The 21,572-nt window shown below is 49.4% G+C and overlaps 1 protein-coding gene across 1 annotated transcript in view; it reads right to left on the reverse strand.

The window, feature by feature from the left end:
• Positions 1–77: 77 nt before the first annotated feature.
• CSTF3 (cleavage stimulation factor subunit 3) overlaps positions 78–21,572 on the reverse strand; it is a 51,977-nt gene continuing 30,482 nt past the window's right edge. Inside the window, exons 4-21 of the mRNA XM_078607343.1 lie at positions 21,185–21,217; positions 19,936–20,033; positions 18,389–18,455; positions 18,126–18,160; positions 17,284–17,410; positions 15,753–15,830; positions 15,221–15,383; positions 14,341–14,450; positions 13,561–13,677; positions 12,330–12,404; positions 11,668–11,811; positions 10,772–10,874; positions 10,115–10,184; positions 9,192–9,387; positions 8,906–9,062; positions 7,177–7,271; positions 5,995–6,055; positions 78–4,930 (exon numbers count right to left, since the gene is read on the reverse strand). Of these exons, the coding sequence (XP_078463469.1) occupies positions 4,605–4,930; positions 5,995–6,055; positions 7,177–7,271; positions 8,906–9,062; positions 9,192–9,387; positions 10,115–10,184; positions 10,772–10,874; positions 11,668–11,811; positions 12,330–12,404; positions 13,561–13,677; positions 14,341–14,450; positions 15,221–15,383; positions 15,753–15,830; positions 17,284–17,410; positions 18,126–18,160; positions 18,389–18,455; positions 19,936–20,033; positions 21,185–21,217 (2,055 nt within the window). The 3' untranslated portion in view covers positions 78–4,604. The remainder of the gene's footprint in view (positions 4,931–5,994; positions 6,056–7,176; positions 7,272–8,905; positions 9,063–9,191; positions 9,388–10,114; positions 10,185–10,771; positions 10,875–11,667; positions 11,812–12,329; positions 12,405–13,560; positions 13,678–14,340; positions 14,451–15,220; positions 15,384–15,752; positions 15,831–17,283; positions 17,411–18,125; positions 18,161–18,388; positions 18,456–19,935; positions 20,034–21,184; positions 21,218–21,572) is intronic.

Consider the following 21,572-nt stretch of genomic DNA (forward strand, 5'->3'; position numbering starts at 1 on the left):
TGTTACTGGACGCCCGCTGTTCTGGACCTTTGGGGCCTGTGCTCAACAACCGCGATTAAAGAAAACAAACGCCGGAGTGTCAATAATTTCCATTTATTTCGTTTTTAGTCAAAATGTACAAGCCACGGTGTGGATTCACGGGGTCCTAAATACATTAAAATCATATTCGGTTCTAATTTAATTGGGCGCAGGGGCTCACTGCCAAAGCGCCAAACATTTCAATGGTCAGGGCTGTCCGGTTCACGTGGCAATGTCACGTGGCTTTGGGAACCAGGCACAGTTCACCACATTTGCAAATGTCCTTCTCCCACTTGCATCTGTAAACTGGCTCACACGTGGAACCCAGTGGACCATCCACCAGGCACACGGGGCTGCAAATATTGACATTGGCATCGCCTGCAATTTAGGTACAGGGACATTTTTTTTTATTAAGCCACTTCAGAATACATTTTCAAGACGTGAAACGTAAGCCTCGGAGACACTCTCTTGGTCTAAGGCATCCTACCCTGAAGCAATGAACACGATCCTTGAATGTATCCATGTATTTCACTTTCACGCCCTAGTTAGTGTAACATGCACATCCACGTATAAACGTCCGCGGCGCGCTGGCATTATTGTACACATTTGTAAGTGGAAAAAGAATGACGTCTGCTATATATTTAACAAAAGTATGAAAACTTTCTATTTTGTGGGAGGTTTTAGGTTTTTTTTTACATATACTTACAAGCGGTGGTTGAAATGAGCCAACACATGACGGTTACACCACGCCGGCACTTCTCATCGGAGCACAACGCGGATACCACCGAAACGGAACTCTTCAGAACTGGGGTCCTATTTCTACGCCTCGATGTTTCACCGCAGAGGGAGAGCGCCGGAGAGCATGGGCAGCGGGACAAATAAGTTTCACACGGTGGGGACTTGCCTACAGGGTGCTTCCAAAAAATGTTAACACTTTTATGGGATTTTAGTTTTTAATGGAAAAAGAACATGATAACAAATGTGATGGTAATAGCTTCGAAAAGTCAGTCTCCACTTGTTCGCCATCGTTGTCAACGCGTGCCTGGAATCTTCTCCAGGTGGTCTCCAGAGGCACATTTCTTGTGGTAATGTTGCAAATTCTCAGAAGTGTTAAAATTCGTTTGAAGCACCCTGTATTTGTATATTGCCAACTCCATAACAGAGGTTTTAGGGGTTAGGTTGTTAGGGTTAGATCGCATAAATGTGCCGTTATGTCCGCCACCACCCGACACAGCCAATTAGTAAGCTTTGTCACTTGGACAAAACATGGCAATTCGTTACAAGTACAGCACACCGGTGTGTTGGAGAGCAAACCCACAACATTTACAATTCGAGTACGATGTTTCACCAGTAATTACAACTAGCATCATCAGGCGACAGCCAGAGTTGCGGTCGCGAAAGCCTACGTGTTAAACCGATTTTGACCACTGATAACAATTTCCAAAACGACATCGTGTATAGACTGTGCTGCGCCTCGAGCATGAAGTTTTGGCATGGAAAAACGGCGACAAACAAAAAATGACAAATCTAACCATGGCTCAACGTCGAAACATTCCACGCGAACATTAAGCGACATCACTTGGCTAGGAACTGGTTTCCCCCCCCCCCCCCCCAACTTTCAGGTGTATTTTTTGCGCGATTCGACATAGCACGTCAATTCGGCTGCCGCCGTCGGCAACTGCCTGTGCAGATTCGCGTCAGGGTAAAAATCCAAGCGCGGCCGTCGCATTTGAACGCGCAAAAAAGTAAAGCGCGAAACAAACAAAAAATGCGTTCGCGTCGTCTTATATACACTTCTGCAACGCACACAATAAAAACACAGTCGGACTTACAGTGTCTCACACATTGATGTAAATTTATACAATGCATTAAAAAATATTTTTAGGTTTTCCCTTCCCCTCCCCCGCGCCAACTCTTCCCATCATCAAGCATGAAATGTCAGTGCATTCTCGCACAGACTGCGTCGGGTCTGCATGTTGAGAAGTGCAGAGCGCACACGCGCTCCGGTCGGGGTTTACAGCAGCGTGTGCGCGCAACGCGCTTAAGAGGTTAGTTTTTTCCATAAATATCAAGACCGTCCCCGAAGGGTGAATTGACATGAGGAATTTTCTCCCCTTTGAACGACGTCCACCACAAAGGGGCAATTCCTCGAGGAGCATCTCAATTCGATCGAAGATGATCCACAAACGGTGCACAGAGGGAACCCATGACTGGCCGACTGAGCCAAGTCCGAGCTCAAGCATTCGTTCCCAGCAGTCGAAGGTGAAATTGCACAGCTGGACAAGGGCCTCCCCCCACCCCCCCCCCCCCCCCCCCCGCGTCGCTTGTGGAGGCCTCGATGCCGGACTTCACCGGCACTGACTCGGGACAACAGGGAGCGCAGAGATTGGAAAATAGTACAGTACAATGGATTTTTCCTCACCAATCTCGATTCGCGGCGTAGCCACGCGACAGTCTGCACCTGCATTCATGCCGTGGTCGCCCGTCCAAGCACTATTGAGGCTCAACGCTGCCTAGCTTCTGAAATATGAAAAGATTGGTTGCATGTCAGGTGATTTGGTCGAAGAGGTGAAAAATAGTTACACCATCATTTGCCGACTGCTAGTAGCTCATGAAGAGGCTTGCACGTCCTCATTAAAGTATATATAGAACAATTCGTTCATGATGTCGTGATGTCTCGTACTTTTAATTCCCCACGTCGATGGGAAATTAAAAGTACGTGGACGGTGGTGCACGTTTCCACGCAGTGACATCACAAGCAGCCACTCTTTAAGAGCCGTTGAGCGTTCCTCTCCAACCCAAAATGCCACAAAAACCTTTCTCCAGCAGCATTGCTGAAGGCGTTAATGGGCCAGAGCTCTTTATCTGGGAAAATCCGATTGACCTGCCGCGTGGCACAAAACACCATGTGCCGCTTAACGTGCCCAAACTTTTTACGCCCGATCACCAAGTGAGCAACTCGATACGCAAGTTCGCATCCCGTTGGTACAAATCTAGGCCGTTGTATCCCAGGTTGCCCAACAAGAGAGAGAAAAAAAAAATTTAAGTACGGTGCTGTAGCCCTGCAGTAACGTTGTAAGTGACACCCACTAGAGAGGCTGCGGCCATGATGACATAATTTTTTCTCTCGTTAGCAAAGCCGCAAATTGATGTCAAGGCAGCTTGAGACAGTCTGAGAAAACACCGACAATAGCTACTTGCTTTTTTGTTTGCAATGCGTCCTCCTTAAAAAATATTCTTTTTTTTTTCAAAAGGGTTTTCAAATTGAACAAACGTAGCTCATCTCGGAAACTCGCATTTGGTCCCAAGTTTACTCAGGACAATGTCGGGCCCGTAAATTCCTCAAGGCGTTTTTTGTTGTTACAAATTGAACACAAAAAATGTCGCTCTCTCTCCCACGCGGCCGTGGAAAGTCAACTTTATAAAATAACAAAAAATGAAGTCCATTTTGTTTGCATTCTCTTAGCTGTCATGTTCTAGATGTTTAATTATCCACATTGCAAAAGAGCATTTGCAAGCGGCGTAGCACGAAAGGTCTGGAGCAATCATGAGGGGCTCTCCATCGACACAGCAAAGAGAAAGATGCCCTGTATAGCCTTAACAGACTGTTGGGGCAAGTGCTGTTCACGAGCACCTATGAAGGCTGGAACGGCACACGAGGGGGTGGGTGGCCAACACCGCACGCGGTCGCCTTTGTCTCCCTAGTGGCGATGTTTTACACACCGCACCAGGTACTCATTTGAGGCCGAGTCGATCTAGGGGAAAGCCCACGACCGGTTCAGGATAATCCGCACTCGTGTTGGCCGCGAGCGGAGATACGAACCCGGGTTGCCGGGTTCGCAGCGCAGCACGCTAACCGCTACACCACCGCTCCTCTTCCAACACACACACACGCTCCACAGATTGCGCAATAACGCTGGCAGCGGCTAACACTACCGACGCCACCGGCATCGCCTGCCACCGCAGCGCCATCAGCGTCCCTTGTGCGTGGAGCATTGCCTTGGGACTATTGTCGACACGATGGACCACCACACCACAGGTACAATAGGCCTAGCCTGGACTGGTGTAATTCACATTGGACACATTTGGCAAGTCAGGATGAGATATCGGTGGAAAGCCCGGGATGTACAGGTGCCAAACCCAGTCGATACCAATGACAAGTGCATTCAGGAGTGGGGTCAAGTTCCATGCTTTCAACGACATCAAACCCGGTGCAAACTGGTAGCTCTACACTTCTGAGTAAGGCCTGTCAGCAGAGGTTGTATACCACGTACCGATGGATGGCAAGTGAAGTCTGTGCAAGTGGCAAGCCCAATTTATACTTGCAGTCAGCCCAGTTTGTAAAAGACAAACCCACAAAGACAGGTATTGAAAAGTGGTGGTAAGTTTAATGCATGCAGCGGAGGCAACAGCAGTCTGTACAGGTGGCAAGCCCAATGTACACTGGGGGTGGACAAGCCTGGTGTGAATGGTAAACCCATCTATACAGGTGGCAAGCCCAGTGTGGGAGTGCGCTGAGCGTGCTACGGGAGGGAGGGAGGGATGGATGGATGGATGACTGGGAGGGAGGGAGGGGCTCAGCGGCACTATCGCACTTTCTTCTGCTGCCGCACGCGGTAAATGTCATGGGCGGGCGGGGTGGTAGAAGTCATCGCCCGTTTAGCGTTCGAGGACGACGCCGAAGAGACGGAAGACGAGGACGCCCCTCCGCCCGCCCTCGCCTTGTCGTCCTCCTCGTCCGAGTCGTCCGCCGCCGAGCGCTTCACCGCCCCCGACCTGCGCACGGTGTCGTGACCCCGGTGGGCGCCGCCGTCGGCGCTGCCGTTGTTCCCCTCGGCCGCCGACGCCGTGGCCGCGGCCGCCTCGGCCGACGCGTGGCTCTGGGAGATGAGCTCGACCGCCTTTCCCACCGCTGGGTGTTGGGAAATCGTGAGGGGCGGGGGAGGTGGGAGACAAGTCGCACGGCTGAGCACCCGTCGTTCAGCTTAACAGAGAAACTTCAGAATATTTGCAGTCGGCACACAAATATTATAGGGGAGCCATGGTGGCTACGAGATGTTAACTACCTCGTTCTGGTATACAGGAGGTCGTGAGTTTGATCTCTCTCCCCGTGGTGGTCGCGGGGATTTTTATCCTGGTTCTCCAGTTTTTCCCTCCACATGTAGAATCAACGTGCGTTTCGAGTATTTTTGCTGCTCTAAATTTCCAAATGACGATAAGCCACTTCGTTGAGCTACCATTTGTGGCCAGGCCACTTCTGAAAAAGATCTACGCAGCTCACTAAAATAGTCTACGTTTTTTTTTAATGGCACCGCAACGGAAAATGTAATTCTCAAGAGACGTTCCGGAGTTCAGCTCCGTCCTGTCTGGAAGAGGCGGTGGGAGAAAGAGATTTACAACCGGCAAACATAAAGTACATTGCACCGAGGATACTCCGATGTCAAAGGAGTTGCTCGCGGTTTAATAAAGCGTGACGTCTGAAAACTCGCTCAGGAATATTTTATTTTGGTTGCGGTGTCATTAAGCCTGAATAAAAAAAATCATGTTTGGATTCGCTAATGTATGTACGTACGTTGAACTTCTTTCGCACCGTACGTAGCCAACTGTGCTAATCGGAGGTGCGGGGAAGGGACAACAAACTAAACACAAAAAAGCAGTTCTAGATGATTTAAAAGTGCATAGCTCCCAGTGGCTTGCTAATATCGGAAGAGCATTCCAGACGCCCGCAGAAGCGCATCTGAAATCGCGTGATGCAGTGGCCGTCTTTGTTCGATGGCTTAGCCAAAAACCGCTGCTTTGTGGATGACCGGAGTTCGCGTGATGACGGTTTATGCTCCTTGACGAGATAAGCAAAGGCATTGTAGTTCATTGGTGGCAAGCACTCTCTGTGTAATAATGCAATGTATGGACGGGTGTGGAGGCGCGTATCCATTTTCACTTCAAGCAAACGCAGCCCAACATGCTCCCCATACATACTCTCCGGGAGCTTGAATTCCCTGAAGAGGTCGATCAGCTTGTCCACGTGCACGAACGGGCCCTGAAAACAAGCAGGACGCACGCAGGGGGTCGTGAGTCAACGATCGTCCCTCTCGGCCCGGTAAGTTGTAAAAAGCCCGAAGAAAACAATATCCCCACTTTAAATATAACAACCCCATTCTAGAAACATGCGTTTCTAGCTGCTGTGAATTTCCATGTGATGATAACCCACTTCGTTGAGCTGTCATTTGTGGTACCCAGGACGCTTCTGCAAAAGAGCTACTATATAGCTCAGTGAGCCTTAGCTGGTAAAATAAAAAATAGTTTTAGTTTGAAGCGCAGCTATTAGGCTGGGGTGTCATAAGAAATCACAAATGCGTCAATGCGAAAAAGGTCCAGGTGTCTGGCTTAGCCATCCTTAAGCAGACAAACAAAATCCCATCTCTCATAAAGCATCGGAATCTTTATTTATCCTGGAGAAATCCGATGAACTATGATGCTCTTTTTCACGGATGTTCTCCTGCCGCCATAACTACACCACCACGTTAAATAACAACTCTACTCTTTATTATCTCAACCACTATCATCTTAAGTACAATGCTATAATTGTTGTCAAGTGCCTTGGACTAAGGCGCTATTGTATAGATTGAAATAAGATGCCATATCTACAGTCCGCTCGAGTAGAGGTCCTTCCGCATAGCAGTGACGTAAGCGAGTACTTGCACAATCATGTAAGTATGTTGAATGTACAATCTGCTAAACTTCTTTCGCACCATACGCCGCCAACCCATGGATAATCGGAGGTGCGATTTTGTCTTTACCTCCGCCTCCTCGTAACGAGGGGCGGTACAATCTAAAGCGTCTCCTAATGAGGGGCGGTACAATCTAAAGCATTTCTTAATGAGGGGCGGTACAATCTAAAGCGTCTCCCAACGAGGGGTGGTACAATCTAAAGCATTTCTTAATGAGGAGCAGTACAATCTAAAGCATCTCCCAACGAGGGGCGGTACAATCTAAAGCATTTCTTAATGAGGGGCGGTACAATCTAAAGCATCTAACAAGGGGCGGTACAATCTAAAGCGTCTCCTAACAAGGGGCGGTACAATCTAAAGCATTTCTTAATGAGGAGCGGTACAATCTAAAGCTTCTCCTAACAAGGGGCCGTACAATCTAAAGTGTCACCTGGAAGCTTAAGGGGGGCGGACAAAGCTTCATGAGGTGCACAGCGGCGGGAGGAACGGGGAACACTCCTCCCGGAACAGGGTGCAGGCCAGGAGCTGCGGTGAGGAAGCACAGGGAAAGGGAAAACACAATCAGAGAGGGTCGCTACCGCGAGTCTTCGATTCCCACCGGGGGGGAAGGACAAGAAACTAAACGCAAAAAGCAGTTCTAAAGAAATGAGTTTTCAATCTAGATGACTTAAACTGCATAGCTCCAATCTAGATTTGAAGTTTTCGTGACTGCAGGGATCCATACTCTTTGGTTCTTTCGGTAAAGTCACGTAGGTAGAAAATAACATAAATTAAATCACGACGTTTCGATTGCAACACAAGCAATCATCATCAGGTGGGAAAACCACAGCAAGCGCCTTATTCCAAGGCGTTTTACTACAATTGCTGTGGTTTTCCCACCTGATGATGATTGCTTGTGTTGCAATCGAAACGTCATCATTTTATTTATTTTATTTTTTGCATAGCTCCAGCGTCTTCAATTCCTGCCGTTCAGCCCTCCCAATGCCGCACACGTGTGTGGGCCCGAAATGCGTTCCGTGTTTACGCAGGTTGTGTGTGTGTACGTATGTTGAACTTTTTAGCACTGTACGTAGCCGACCGTAAAAATCGGAAGTGTGGGGAAGAACAACAAACTAAGCACAACAACGGGCAGTTCTAAATACAATAATTTTCAATCTAGATGATTTAAAAGTGTATAGCTCCAGCGGCTTCTTAATATCGGAAGGAAGAGTGTTCCAGACGATCGCAGAAGTACATCTGAAAGCGCCACGCGATGCAGTAACCGTCTTTATTCGATGGCTTAGCCAAAAGCCGCTGCTGCTGTATGGATGACCGGAGTTCGCATGGTGATGGGTTTATGTGCCTTCGTGAGATCAGCAAGGCATTGTGATTCATTTGTGGCCATCACATTGTGTGTAATGAGCGCGAAAATGTTGGTTTTAATGTTGGTGAAGTTGGTTTTCAGCCAGTCTCTTGGTGGCGACCTCACACCCCAATTCATTTATAGCTGGTACAAACGTTATTTGTCATTTGCGCTTACTCATTTTCAGTTTTAAATCTCGTAGGTTTAGATAAAATCTAATTACAGATTACAGGTTACTTTTACCATTGCACTTCATTCAGTTTCAAGTGCCACCGTTCAATATTTTACGAGATGAGAATCTCGGTGAGATTCACGAACGTTGCCGGTGGCAAGAGGAGACCTTTCGATGATACTTGATATTCAAAAACCACCCACAACGGTCTCCACATGTGAATTAAGTCTGTGGGCGCTTGAGGTGCAATTTACAACTTCACTCTGCTGTCCGGATATGGAACTCCCTCCCTGAACACATTGTCGGCGAAATCACTTCAAATGCCGAGCGTATGGTACATCTCCTAACGTCACCACACACCTGCAGTGAATCAATAAATATGTCGATTAGATCTACTAATGTCTGATATGACTGTTGTTCACAATTGCACCCAATATATAAAAAAAAACAATGCATAAATCACCAGACGGTTGCAAAAAATGGAAATCGTCACACCTCCCCGTACGAAACGACTGCGGACAGAGCACGCACCGCCAAGCCACTCGGAGACGCGACATGGACGCACACACACACATGGACGCACGCACTCACATAGACGCACGCACACACATGGACGCACGCACTCACACGCCCGCGAACACTCACGAGCCATGTGTCTTGGCTGAAACGGCGTCATCTGGTGGATGTTTGGCTTGGGGTATTCAGGCTTCCTCGTTACGTCCTCCTCCGAGGAGGTCGGCGCAGTCGACGGGACGGACACAGGGTCTGGCTGGGACGACGTCATCTTAGCGCGCGTTACGTCCTGCACGAGAGAGAGGCAGAGACACGGAGTCAAACACGGAGGGGGAAAAAGTCACGCTGCGAGGATGACCGGAGTTCGCGTGCAGGCTGCCTTGCATGGGGATTTGGGGGGGGGGGGGGGGGAGGTCACCTTGTATCCCAGAGCCTTGAGCTCGGACGAAGAGCAGGGGTACAGGTCCATGAACTGGTAGCGGTCGACAAGCAGTGCCGTCTCCTTGCCATCGTACTCCTCGCGGAACGCGGTGAAGCGCCGCTTCTCCACCTTGAGGATGCTCGCCAGGTCGCCGATGCTGCTCTCAAAGCTCAGGAATCGCGCCCAAATCTCGCTGGGGTCACGGCGACGGCGGCGCGTCCATGTGGGAGAGGAACGAGAGAGGGGGGCGGGCGAGAATGCGTAAGCTTCGTCCGGCACTGGTCTCAGGAAAGGCGGCGATGTAAACTGTGAAATTCAACGCGTAGCTTTGCACAGCCGATGGCAAAATTTGTGTGTTGATTTTGCGGTACTTCCACAGAAATTATCTGGGCCAAAATGTACGTTGCGATACCCTCTCCGCCACCCGACAAAGCCAAATGAATTAAATTAACAAGCGTTTAACCGGCCGATGATGCATTTTTCAGCTCACCCGTAAGTTGAAATTTACGACATTCATTTGGGCAGATCGTTGTGTGGCCTAACCCACGAATCAATTATAAATCAGTGGTAACCGTGACTGATGAAAATGATGAGGACAATCATGTGGATAATGGGTTTGATGCCGACCCTAACGGCCTGTATATATGGAGTTTGGACATCTCTCCCCGTGGTCGTGTGGATTTTTCTCTCCGGGGGCTCCATTTTTTTCCCTTCACATTTAGAATCAACATCACGCGTTTAGAGTATTTGGCTGCTATACGTGATAAGCCCACTTCGTTCACCTATCATTTGTGGCCAAGTCGCTTCTGAAAAAGAGCTTCTGTAATAGCTCAGTGGGCCTTACCTGGTAAAACAAAATATAGTAAATGATCAAAATTGCGATGATGGCAACGATTTTGGTGAGAGTGATGCCACACTACCTGGATTTTTCAGGCGGTAGGCTCCCAGATGTCAGCACTCGCTCAAACAGCACTCTGGTGTTGTTGTCCTCTGCAGGGGAAAACAATTATCAGCGTCAACACCGGTGTGCGAACTTCACATTGACAGCGGTCACGGTCGTAATCATCATCGGTCACAGCCATAATAATAACAAAAATTCTTCTTCTTTCATATGGCATGTAAGCAACATGCCATACAAACTGTTGCTAACATGCCACAATTTACATTTACAAGGCACAATTCATTCAGGGATCTCAGTGCGCCATTGACAAAGTTGGGAAATATGAATTCTACAAAGTCCAGAGTCCACTACATGGGAAGTGTCGGCCAGGCGAAACAGTCGAGTCTTATTTGTTAGTCTATAGTCTCAAACCACAAAAGCAGTACTCATCAACTCCAGAATGACGATGGGATGGGATCAGTCAATCCCTTACTCCCATTTTAACTCACTGGCATTGCCTGCTCATGAAGGATTACGTTCATTTGGCAAACAGCAGGATTTGTTTTCGTTTTTGTAACAATTTAAAAGTCACGCCGCCAAGATTTTTAAAAGTTTTTTTAAACAATTCAAAAGTCACGCTGCTTTTTCCGCGCAGTCCGTGTCAAAAGACGGGAATGGTAAAACGCCGCCCGCTCACCATTGAGATGCGAGAGGTAGTCAATGTACGCGAGGATGTACTCGGGCGTGTCGCCATATTTCTTCAATCCCAACTCGAAAATCTTGAACGCGACCGCCTTGTCCTGTAAGCAGCAACAACAACAAAAAACAAATAAACGTCAGGAACTGACTTGACAAATAAGTGTGAATGCACGCATGCCTGTCAACTTAGAATCAGAATAATTACTTATGCTGGAGGAGGAATCCAATGAACTATAAAGGTATTTTTCACAGATGTCCAGTCAGGGCACAGGGTCAGAACGTGACAACAACAACACAATATAAGTGCAAAGTATACGAAAGGTAAACAAATAAAAAAACACGTTGAATGTACAATATGATTATTTCACTGATATTAGGTTTCATTAATTTTTTGTAAGCTGCTACTATTGCTGTGATTATAGTTTTTGGCAAAAGTATAAATTTTATTTATACTTCATATTTAACTCGCATGCTTTATATGAAGATCATGGTTTTGATGTGTTAATGTATTAAATTATCGATTCCTTGATTTGATATTTTTACATATTTTCACGGCATCTGTAAAAAAAAATTAACATTTAACAATGTTCACTATCGTTGGACAATGGTGTCGAAGGTATAGGATTATAAATAGGTCTTTCAAATCATTCCCTCCCCCCTCGCTAACCGATGAAGTGTCAACATTCAAGATCGCAATTCGATTCACCAACATTCTTTCGCTTGAACATTTGCGTTGTTCAATGAGCCGACTCGTTTTTCAATCGAACCAACAACAACAACCCCCTTCTGTTGAAAAACACTGAAAAAGTGGAAAACCCATCATCCAAAACCAGATTTTTGATTCTGAAACATCCCAGGAGACCGGCGCCACCCTTTTTTTTTCCCCCAGCATGCCTTGCTGCAGTAGTACTCCATGAGGGCGGCCGCCACGTAGACGTGGTGCCGCGTGCGCATGTCCTCGCGTGCCTTCTTAAACACGGTGCGGCCCGCCTTGATGCCTTCCGCGCGCCGCGCAAACTTCATGTACTGGATGTAGACCTGGGCGGGGGGGTGGGGGGCAGACACCGTCGTGTGTAGCGCCGGGGCAAGAGATGACATGCGTGCGACTAAAAAAATACTAAACTTTGTTTATTTTACCAGGTAAGGCCACCACTGAGCTATATAGTAGCTCTTTTTTCAGAAGCGACCTGGCTATTACATATGATAGCTCAATGAAGTGGCTTATCACGTGGGCATTTATAGCAGCAGCCAAATACTCTAAACGCGTGACGTTGATTCAAAACGTGGAGAAAAACCGGAGGACCCGGAGAAAAATCCACGCGACCACGGCGAGAGAGAGACACGCAAACTCCAACTATACAGGCGTCAGGGTCTATATCGAGCCCACAACCTCCTGTATACCAGGCGAGGTAGTTAACATCTCAGTGCAGTGGACACCTATTGGCAATCTAGCCATGGATCGCGATGATGATGTATTTTATTGACACGGAAGCAGCACCGGTCCCAAGCCACCAGGCCGCGTGTTCGTGTGTGAGAATGCATCGGCGACAACTCACCAGCGTGGGGTCGATGTCCTCCACGGCGGCCAGGCGGCTGTAAATGCTGTGCACCTTCTCGTATTTCATGCGGCTCTGAGGGAGAAACAGAGGCGGGTGGGCAGGTGGGCGCACACGCTCGCATCAGACCACTTAGGGGGCATACCCTCAGCACATTTGGCCTCAGGGTCGGGATCGAACCCACGACCCTCCTGTATACCAGGCGAGGTAGTTAACATCTCCTAGCCACCGTGATGATGATGAGAGAGAGAGACACGCAAACTCCAAATTTCCAGCAGGCGTCAGGGTCGGGATCGAACCCACGACCTCCTGTATACCAGGCGAGGTAGTTAACATCTCCTAGCCACCGTGATGATGATGAGAGAGAGAGAGACACGCAAACTCCAAATTTCCAGCAGGCGTCAGGGTCGGGATCGAACCCACGACCTCCTGTATACCAGGCGAGGTAGTTAACATCTCCTAGCCACCGTGGCGCCCCCCAGCCAGGCCCCAGTAGGGGGCGCCATCCCCTCGGCTATTTGAGCAGACGCTCTCCACTGTGGGCTCAGAGATGCCGGTGGAGGAAGCAATCGTCAACAACGCAGCAGGCTCTTCATTGTGCGTTCTAAGCGCACAACACATTTGCCCAGTGATGTCCCACAGACATAACAGCGATATTCCACAGACATAACCCTCCCAATGGCATCAATTGGGCGGTGACACAATTCAAACCGCTGAAGCCGTGCAATAATAACCAGGCAGCGTGAGCGCACGTTGGCTGCTGAACCGCGGTGTGTCCTGTACGTATGTATGCATTTTAACGCGTAGGCTTTCGCGACCAATATTATGAGTATGTATGCATGTTAAACTTCTTTCCCACCGTACGTAGTCAACCGTGCCAATCGGAATTGCCGGTAAGAAAAACAAACGGTCAGACTGCGGATAACACAAAGATCCCCCGGATAGCCTTAGCAGACTGTTGGGGCAAGTGCTGTTAGCGAGTAGCACCTATTAAGGCCGGCACGGCATACAGGGGGTGGGTGGCCAACACCACGCCCTGCCGCCTTTGTCTCCCCAGTGGTGATGTTTTACACACCGCACCAGGTACTCATTTGAGTCTGAGTCGACCTAGGGGAGGCCCAGGACCGTTTCATATCATCGTCACTGGTGTTGGTGATCGTGAGCGGGAATCGAACCCGGGTCGCCGGGTTCGTAGTGCAGCACACTAACTGCCTACGCTACACACACACACCTCTTCGAAGTCTGCGTACGCGAAGTAGAGGAGCATGTTTTTGCGTAGCAGGGTGCTGATGGCACGCTCATAGATGGCGGCCGCCTCGTCGCTGAAGAGTTTCGAGTTGTTGATGTCCTGAGGCGGAAACAGAAGTGGCGGGAAATCGGTTAAACTTGGGCAAGCGAGGAGAAGTTGCGTGCACGTGTGTTTGCCTGCCAATGTACAAGTCTACATCGTTCCAGACGACGGATTGCCGAGGTAAATGCAATGGACGTGCATCTGCCTGTAAACTTTCTGTGTACAGCTACACCATGCTGATGAAACCCAAAAAGGTAGAAGCTAAGGGTGCACTGATATAAAAAACAGATATTTTACTGGCACGGGGAAGTAAGACCTTGATTGTTGCTTGCTACGCGCGCCCTCAGTATATACAGGCCAAAAGTCCGTCTGTGTGCGTGAAGGATGCTACTGGGCAGATGGAGGCAGTCACCCCCCCTCCAGTAATACGGCAGAGGAGCGACGCTCACAACGAACAGAGCGCCGGGCGGCTAAAACACAGAAAAAGTTGGCACAGTAGCGGGCACAGATAACGCATCGGCCAGTCATCTCAGTCAGTCAACCCACGGCACCTGGGTCTGTCCCGTGACCTCCTGCCAGCGAGCCATCGCCACTTCACGCGATCGCCTCAAAGTGCACCTAGCTTGGCACAAGTGCCGCGGCGACGTCGCCGCCACTTAGTGACGAATGGCGGCCATCGTTCTGGTGGTTTAGGTTGTGTCACGTAGACAGGCCCCTTACCCCCTTCTCCGCGAGAAGCTTGCTTGAGTGCTCCAGGTATTGCGCCGCTTCGTACCAGATGTCGGGGTGGTGGCCGAGCACCAGCAGGCACTGCTCGTATGCAAACATCACTGCACACAAAACAAACAAAGACCCCCCCACGTGTAGCCTTAACAAACTGTTGGGACAAGTGCTGTTAGCAAGCATCTATGAAGGCCGGAACGGCACATGAGGGGGTGGGGTGGCCAGCACTACGCCTGGCCGCCTTTGTATCCTCAGTGGCGATGTTTACACACTGCACCAGGTGCTCGCTTGAGGCTGAGTCGACCTAGGGGAAGCCCAAGACCGGTAAAGATAATCATCACTGGTGTGTTGGCCGTGAGCGGGAATAGACTTGGGGCGCTAGGTTTGTAGCGCAGCGTGCTAACCACTACACACGCACGCACATACGGACACACACACACATGGGTGCACACACGCAACACGAGAGGACACGGCCATCCGCAGTTCGTGGGCTATACGCGGGCTCACCACAGGTCGCACCCCCACAGCGGTGGAAAATAAACTCCAGAAACGGAAATCAAAACACAATTTCCAGGCCACGTAAAAATGAGCCAGCAATACTGGTTCTAATCCCAGACTTGCAAGTAACATGTTTTCATCTATTAACTGTGTGATGACTGCTCTTCCCTGGAGTATTTCCAATCAACATCACCAGGCGTTTAGAGTATTTGGGCTGCTATACACATTTCCACGTGACGATAAGCCACTTCCTTGAGCTATCATTAGTGACAGCCAGGTTTCTTCCTGAAGAAGAGCTACTATACAGCCCAGTGGTGGGCCTTACCTGGTAACACAAAAATAGTTTAGTTGAGTAGTTTAGTTTAGCAGCCTCCCTCACCGCGCTTGGTGAGCAGCGTCTGGTCCTCGGTGCGCAGGGGGTTGCCCTTCTCCCACTGGATGTAGCGCTTCCACAGCTCCACCTGGTGCGCCTCCTGCGGCGTGTTCTGGGGCGGCACCGACGGCGCGTTCCTGTCCAGCCCCTTGGTCACGGTCTCGTACTCCTGGTCGCGGGGGGAAAAGCACGCACACACACACGCACGCACAGAAACGCACGCACGTATGCAAAACGTGCAGCGGCAGCAGCGATGCCAGAGAGTTGTAATCGATTAATGAATGCGGCGACAGCAGCGATGTAAAGACAACTAAAAAAACTAGCTTTTAGTACTCAGGTTAAAGTCTGTTTCTCATAGGGGACTATCGACACGCTCCGGGTAAGGTAGAGGTGACAGCTTATCTGTACCATACCCGGAGCATGTCGGTGACCACCACATGATCAACACTCGCCGGCATTATGGCCAGAAAGTTCCATGCATTGTAGATTTGTAGGTTTATTACTTCGATAAATGTTTACAATATACCCCCAGACCCACCTTGGCGACGCGGCGTGCGTTCGTGTAATCTCGGCTCCGATCCTCGATCATCTTCTTGGCAAGGTGCACGTTAATGCCCTGCGCAAAGAACACAAACGCACGATCGTCAAACAGTACCCGGCTCAGATACAAGCTTCCAAGACTCTGAACAACGTCCTTCCCCCGCACCTCCGATTAGCAAGGTTGGCTACGTATGGTGCGAAAGAAGTTCAACATACATACGTACGTAACAAGAGCTGAAGAGTATGTAGAGAAGCATGGAGAGAAACAGGAAGGAAACTTACACTCTGACAGACAAATGCAAGTCCGAGGTATCATGTTGACTGTTGAGAAAAAGTCGGTAGAATCGGGCAGCACACACCGCCAGACAGAATGATGCCCAACGGATGAGACTGGTGACAGCCAATGGCAGCTAACACATCGAGTGAAGACTACACCCCAGGGGATGGGCGCCACGGTGGCTAGGAGATGTTAACTACCTCACCTGGTGTGCAGGAGGTCGTGGGTTCGATCCCGACCCTAACGCCTGCTGTATATTTTGAGTTTGTGTGTCTCTCTATCATCATCATCACGGTGGCTAGGAGATGTTAACTGCCTCGCCTGGTGTGCAGGAGGTCGTGGGTTCGATCCCGACCCTAACGCCTGCTGTATATTTGGAGTTTGTGTGTCTCTCTATCATCATCATCACGGTGGCTAGGAGATGTTAACTACCTCACCTGGTATACAGGAGGTCGTGGGTTTGATCCCAACCCTGACGCCTGCTGTGTAATTGGAGTTTGCGTGCCTCTCTCCCCATGGTCATGTGGATTTTTCTCCCGGTCCTCTGGTTTTTACCTCCACATTTAGAAACATGCGTTTAGAGTATTTGGCTGCTATAAATGCCCACGTGATAAGCAACTTGTTGAGCTATCATTTGTGGCCAGGTCACTTCTGAAAAAGGGCTGTATAGCTCAGTGAGCCTTACCTGCTACAATGAAAAATTTGATTAGTTTTTAGTTTAAGCAATGTGATCAGCTCGTGTTCAAAAGCGAGACGCACTGCTGCATTGTGGGACCATGAAGGATGGTACTGACAGAGGCAGGCCTTCATCCAGCAGTTGATAAATAACATACCTGTCAACCCATACGGTTTACCCGTATTCTTGTACCGGGAAATTGAGTTTTCAGGTCCATACGGCGTGCAGCCATTTCAATACGGGCTAAGAAAATGTGTTTATTTATTTGTGTTGCTCCCTTGTGATGGGGCTTTGCAGGATTTATAAGGGCACATGGTGACTAATAAGGTCTAAATTGGTCAGTAATAAGGTAGGCACTGATAAGGGGTTGACAGGTATGAGATAGTGGCTGCTGCTGCCGATGATGATGAGGGCGAGATGGCAGGATGACATGAGTCAGCTGGTGGTCTCGACGGGCACAGCGCCCCTTAACACGCGGAGGGTTTGCCGCTGCATCTGCTCTCCGATTAGCGCGGTCAGCTACGTACGGTGCGAGCAAACCTCGACGTGCGTACATGCTCTCACTCGAAGCCTCACCTCCTCGTATTTGTTGTAGTCTCGCCACAGGTGCTCGATGTTGATCATGGGGTTGACGCATCCACGCTGGTAGACCCTGCGCACGGCCGTGATGCGCTGGTTCTCCGCGTACGAGCCCACCGCCTCCCTACACAAAGATAAAAGCCTTTCAGAGACTGCCCCGGGGTTAGCGCTGTTAGCGAGCACCGATTAAGGTCGGCACTCAGGGCCGTCCAAAGGGGAGGGGGGTGCGGAGCCTGGGACAAATCATAGCGTGTGGGCCGCCCCCCCCGCCGACGCTTTGAAACTAAACGGGAAGTATTACATTTGACACTACCGTGACGTCGAAGCACGGGGCCCCCCAAGGCGCGGGACCCAGGGCAGACGCCCAGATTCGCGGGAACCCTAGGGACCCCTCGGCCGACACGGCGCACGAGGTGGTGCGTGGCCAACACCACGCCCGGCCGCTTTTGTCCGACCCAGTGCTGATGTTTCCAGCACCGTGTGTCAGGTACTCAGGCGAGGCTGAATCGACCTAGAGGAGGCCCAAGACCGGTTCAGAAAATAACCCCTGATGTGAGCCACGGCCGGGACTCGAACTCGGGGTGCCGGGATCGCAGTGCAGTGCGCTATCTACTGCACTTCCACTTCCAACCGTATGTAAATCCTCACACACGTGCAAAACAAGTGGTGTAATTATTTGAACAACATCTACCACATGTCACTTAAGTGGCGGTTACATAACCGCTGAGCTTGTGCCAGACTAGGTGCACTTTGAGTGCCATGTTAAGCAGCCTTGCAAGAGAGACCCAAAGGCTTGAATAGATGGACCTTGGCAAATAATATTTCATAAAGGTACTTACACCCCCTTAAGGAAGCTGATGTAGTCAACCCAGATCTAAAAAAGAGAAACATTAAAACACTGGAATCAACGTCAGGTTTGCAATTACAGTCCAAGCACAATGATAACGCCAAGTGAATGTCGATTTATAACGACGCGAGGCTGCGCTGTTTCCTGCACGGCATCTTGATATGCGGTAACATTTATACAATTTACTTCAACCGATAAGCCGTGGGGGGGGGGGGGGGGGGGGGGTGGGGGGGGGTGGGTGGGTGGGTGCCTTACTGGGTAAGACATGATGTCCATTCCAATCTTGTCCAGGGCAAAGTCATAGGCCTGAGCCATCTTCTCTCTAAGGCGAGGAGGGGAGCAGGGGGGAGGGGGGTGGCGGGGAGGTGGAGAATAATTGTAACGTCCGTGCCCGAAGGTATCGCGTTCGCAGTCTCAAGTCTACGTGCAAAAATCAGAATCAGAACATTTATCCTGGAGGAATCCGATGAGCTGTAAAGGTCTATTTCACAAATGTCCGGCAAGCGATGCGGCACAAACCGCGCGTGCTTTCCGGCTAGCGCAGTGGCGGCGAGCTTGCTGTATAAACAACAGCTCTGTGACGCTGGGTTCTCTGAGCTGCATCTATTCGTCGGAGCTCATCCTGTGACTAGAAAGCCAATCTCTCTAGGTCAATGGTTCTCAAGGCGTGGACTCCGGGCACCACAGGGTGGACAGCGATGGTCCTCCGGGTGGGTCCACGGGGGCTGCGATGTCAACGCAGGTTGATCCGGACAATAGCAAAATCGTTAATAACCCCTTTTGTTTCGGACACGAAATTAATATTTTTACTTATGATGTTTCATTTTTAAATTACATTAGGCAAACCACCCTGACCCTAAGATCTAGATGCCACCGCTAAAAAAAAAACCTTATAACCGAGTTATATATATTTTAAAAAATAAGTTCCGGTAAATACGAATCAATTTGTACTAGTGGTATTTAGAAAAGTGAATGCGTTTTGTCACCAGGGGTGGAGGGTGGCTGGGTGGTCCGTGGAAATGTTTTCTTCGACTGAGTGTCCACGAGCCAAAACAAAGTTTGAGAACCGCCGCTCTAACGCTAAGGCTCGCTGTTGGGCTAAAAGGGAGTTGTGGTCACTTGACACCAAAAGGCACGTCATTTCAATTTCAGTGGCTCTCTCGCGACCACTCCGATACACGTGGAGCGAAAGAACCCAGCCTACAGCGGCAACCACAACGCACGATAAATAGAATGAGCGCGAATGTACGAAAGTGTGTTGAACTTATTTCGCACTGTGTGTAGCCAACCGTGCTAATCGCAGAGGTGCGGGGGAAGGAAAACAAACTAAATACAAAAAGTAGTTCTAAAGAAAGAAGTTTTCAATCTTGATTTTGCGGTGCGTAGCTCCCAACGGCTTCCTAGAATGAAAGTCGTGCCATGGCCATGTGTCGTATCCCTCTACTACTTCCTGTCCGCATCGTTAAAACCTTAACCAACTTCCCGTTTCCCCTTCCTAACCTTGCCCCACCCTTTCATCATCCTCCCTTGCCACCCATTCCTCTTGCCCTTCCTAACCTCGCCCCTCCCTTTGCCTATGATCACCCTCTTCCTTGCCATCCCTTCCCCTCCCCAACACTCAAACCCAATCCCTATTCCCCAACAGCCAATAACTAGCGCACCATTTATAATTCTTGTAAAGCGCTTTGACCAAACACGCTATATAAATTCCTAGATAAGATACGATGTACGGGAGACAGGGTGTGTGTGGGGCCAGGAGCGAGTTTAATAAACCGTGAAAACAATCCGGCGGAGAGGCTCACTTGAAACTGGGCAGCTTTCCCTTGGTGTCGCGCACGTAGGTGAGGTAGCATTTCCACAAATCGATGTGCAGAACCTTCATGAGACATCGCTGGAACAGCTGCTCCACACAAGATAGCGGAGCCCCAGCGTTAGCGTTGGGCAGCGTTTCTCGGCGAGGGCACGGTCGCCGTCGGTGAGCGTGCCACTCGATCCGGCCACAAAGCGTGGTGGGAGCGGTACCACGGCGCGTGGTCCAGTCGCAGGCATTTGTTGACCACGCACGCACGCAACAACAACCGCCGCCGCCATTCTAAAAGATGTGGCGGCGACGTCATCACGTCGCTTGCGCCAGGATATGTGCACGTTAAGACCACGCGAAGTGTCGAACACCCACTGGTAGGTCACGGGACAGACCCAGGTGCCATGGGTTGACTCACTGAGATGACTGGCCCGATGCATCACATGTGCCCCCTACTGTGCCACACATGCGCACACAACACTAGGCAGACTAACACACACACATACGCTCCACAAGCTCACGTTTGAATGTAGTGGACAAAAGAATGCCTGCACCAGACACTTTTCACTACCGAAACCATTTTTGTCACGCACTGCTCATGTGATCTTCTTGGTTCTTTCAGTAAAGTCACGTAGAAGGGAATAAAATAATAAAAATAAAACATAATAAAATAATTCTCACGTTTCGGCCACAACGCAAGCAGCCGTTCACCTGAGGACGGCTGCTTGCGTTGTGGCCGAAACGTCGTGAGAATTATTTTATTATGTTTTATTTTTATTATTTTATTACTTCCCTTCTACGTGACTTTACCGAAAGAACCAAGATGAATCCCTGCAGTCACGAAAGCTTTAAATCGAAATTTAACTGCTCATGTGATGTTACACCTTTAGGAATCTAAATCACAAGGGCATTCTGGACAAAGTTGAAGACTGGATTCAACCCTGCCAGAGATGAGCAGGAAATCACTATCAAGTAATAATTAAATGCGCGGCGATGTTATTACGCGTAAATTACATTTTAATCCGGTAATTTTTTTACATTTTATTATTTCCAGTATGCGGGACATCCCCCGTAGCCAGAAAATAACTCTAATTAGTCCGGCTTCGACAGGATTTATAGTCATAGCGAGGTTAACCCCAATAAAACAACGATCGGTCGCGTTAAGAACCGACAAAGCAGCGAAATTCACAGCTCTTTGGTCTGGGCATCCCCCCCCCCCGACCCATCACAACGGTTGTCACGCAGCTTACCTTCTCTACTCTGTCAAAGTGTTTGGATTTTATCTGGAACGCAGCACAAGAGGGGAAAAGCATAGCAAAGTCATTTCTGCAGCACAGTACGGGCAAATAAACAAGGTGACGCACGTGCACGCACACACACACATCAGGGGAAATCGACATGAAATGAACGCAAACACGACGGTACATTCTGGACTCACGCATCGCTCGATTCGGGACTCACGCATCGCTCGCATTTCACGTGCAACGTCGCAAACTGAATTCAATTAACGTGCACCTACAATAAGTCACGGGGTTTTCACGCAGATTTATTTAAAGGTATGCACAAACTCACACGCCGTAACGTCAATAGAGCAAATCAACCGTCGAGATTCACAGCATTTCTGAAATAACTCAACAC

This window comes from Lampetra planeri, chromosome 27, assembly GCF_965212315.1.
Source record: "Lampetra planeri chromosome 27, kcLamPlan1.2.h2, whole genome shotgun sequence".
NCBI lineage: Eukaryota > Metazoa > Chordata > Hyperoartia > Petromyzontiformes > Petromyzontidae > Lampetra > Lampetra planeri.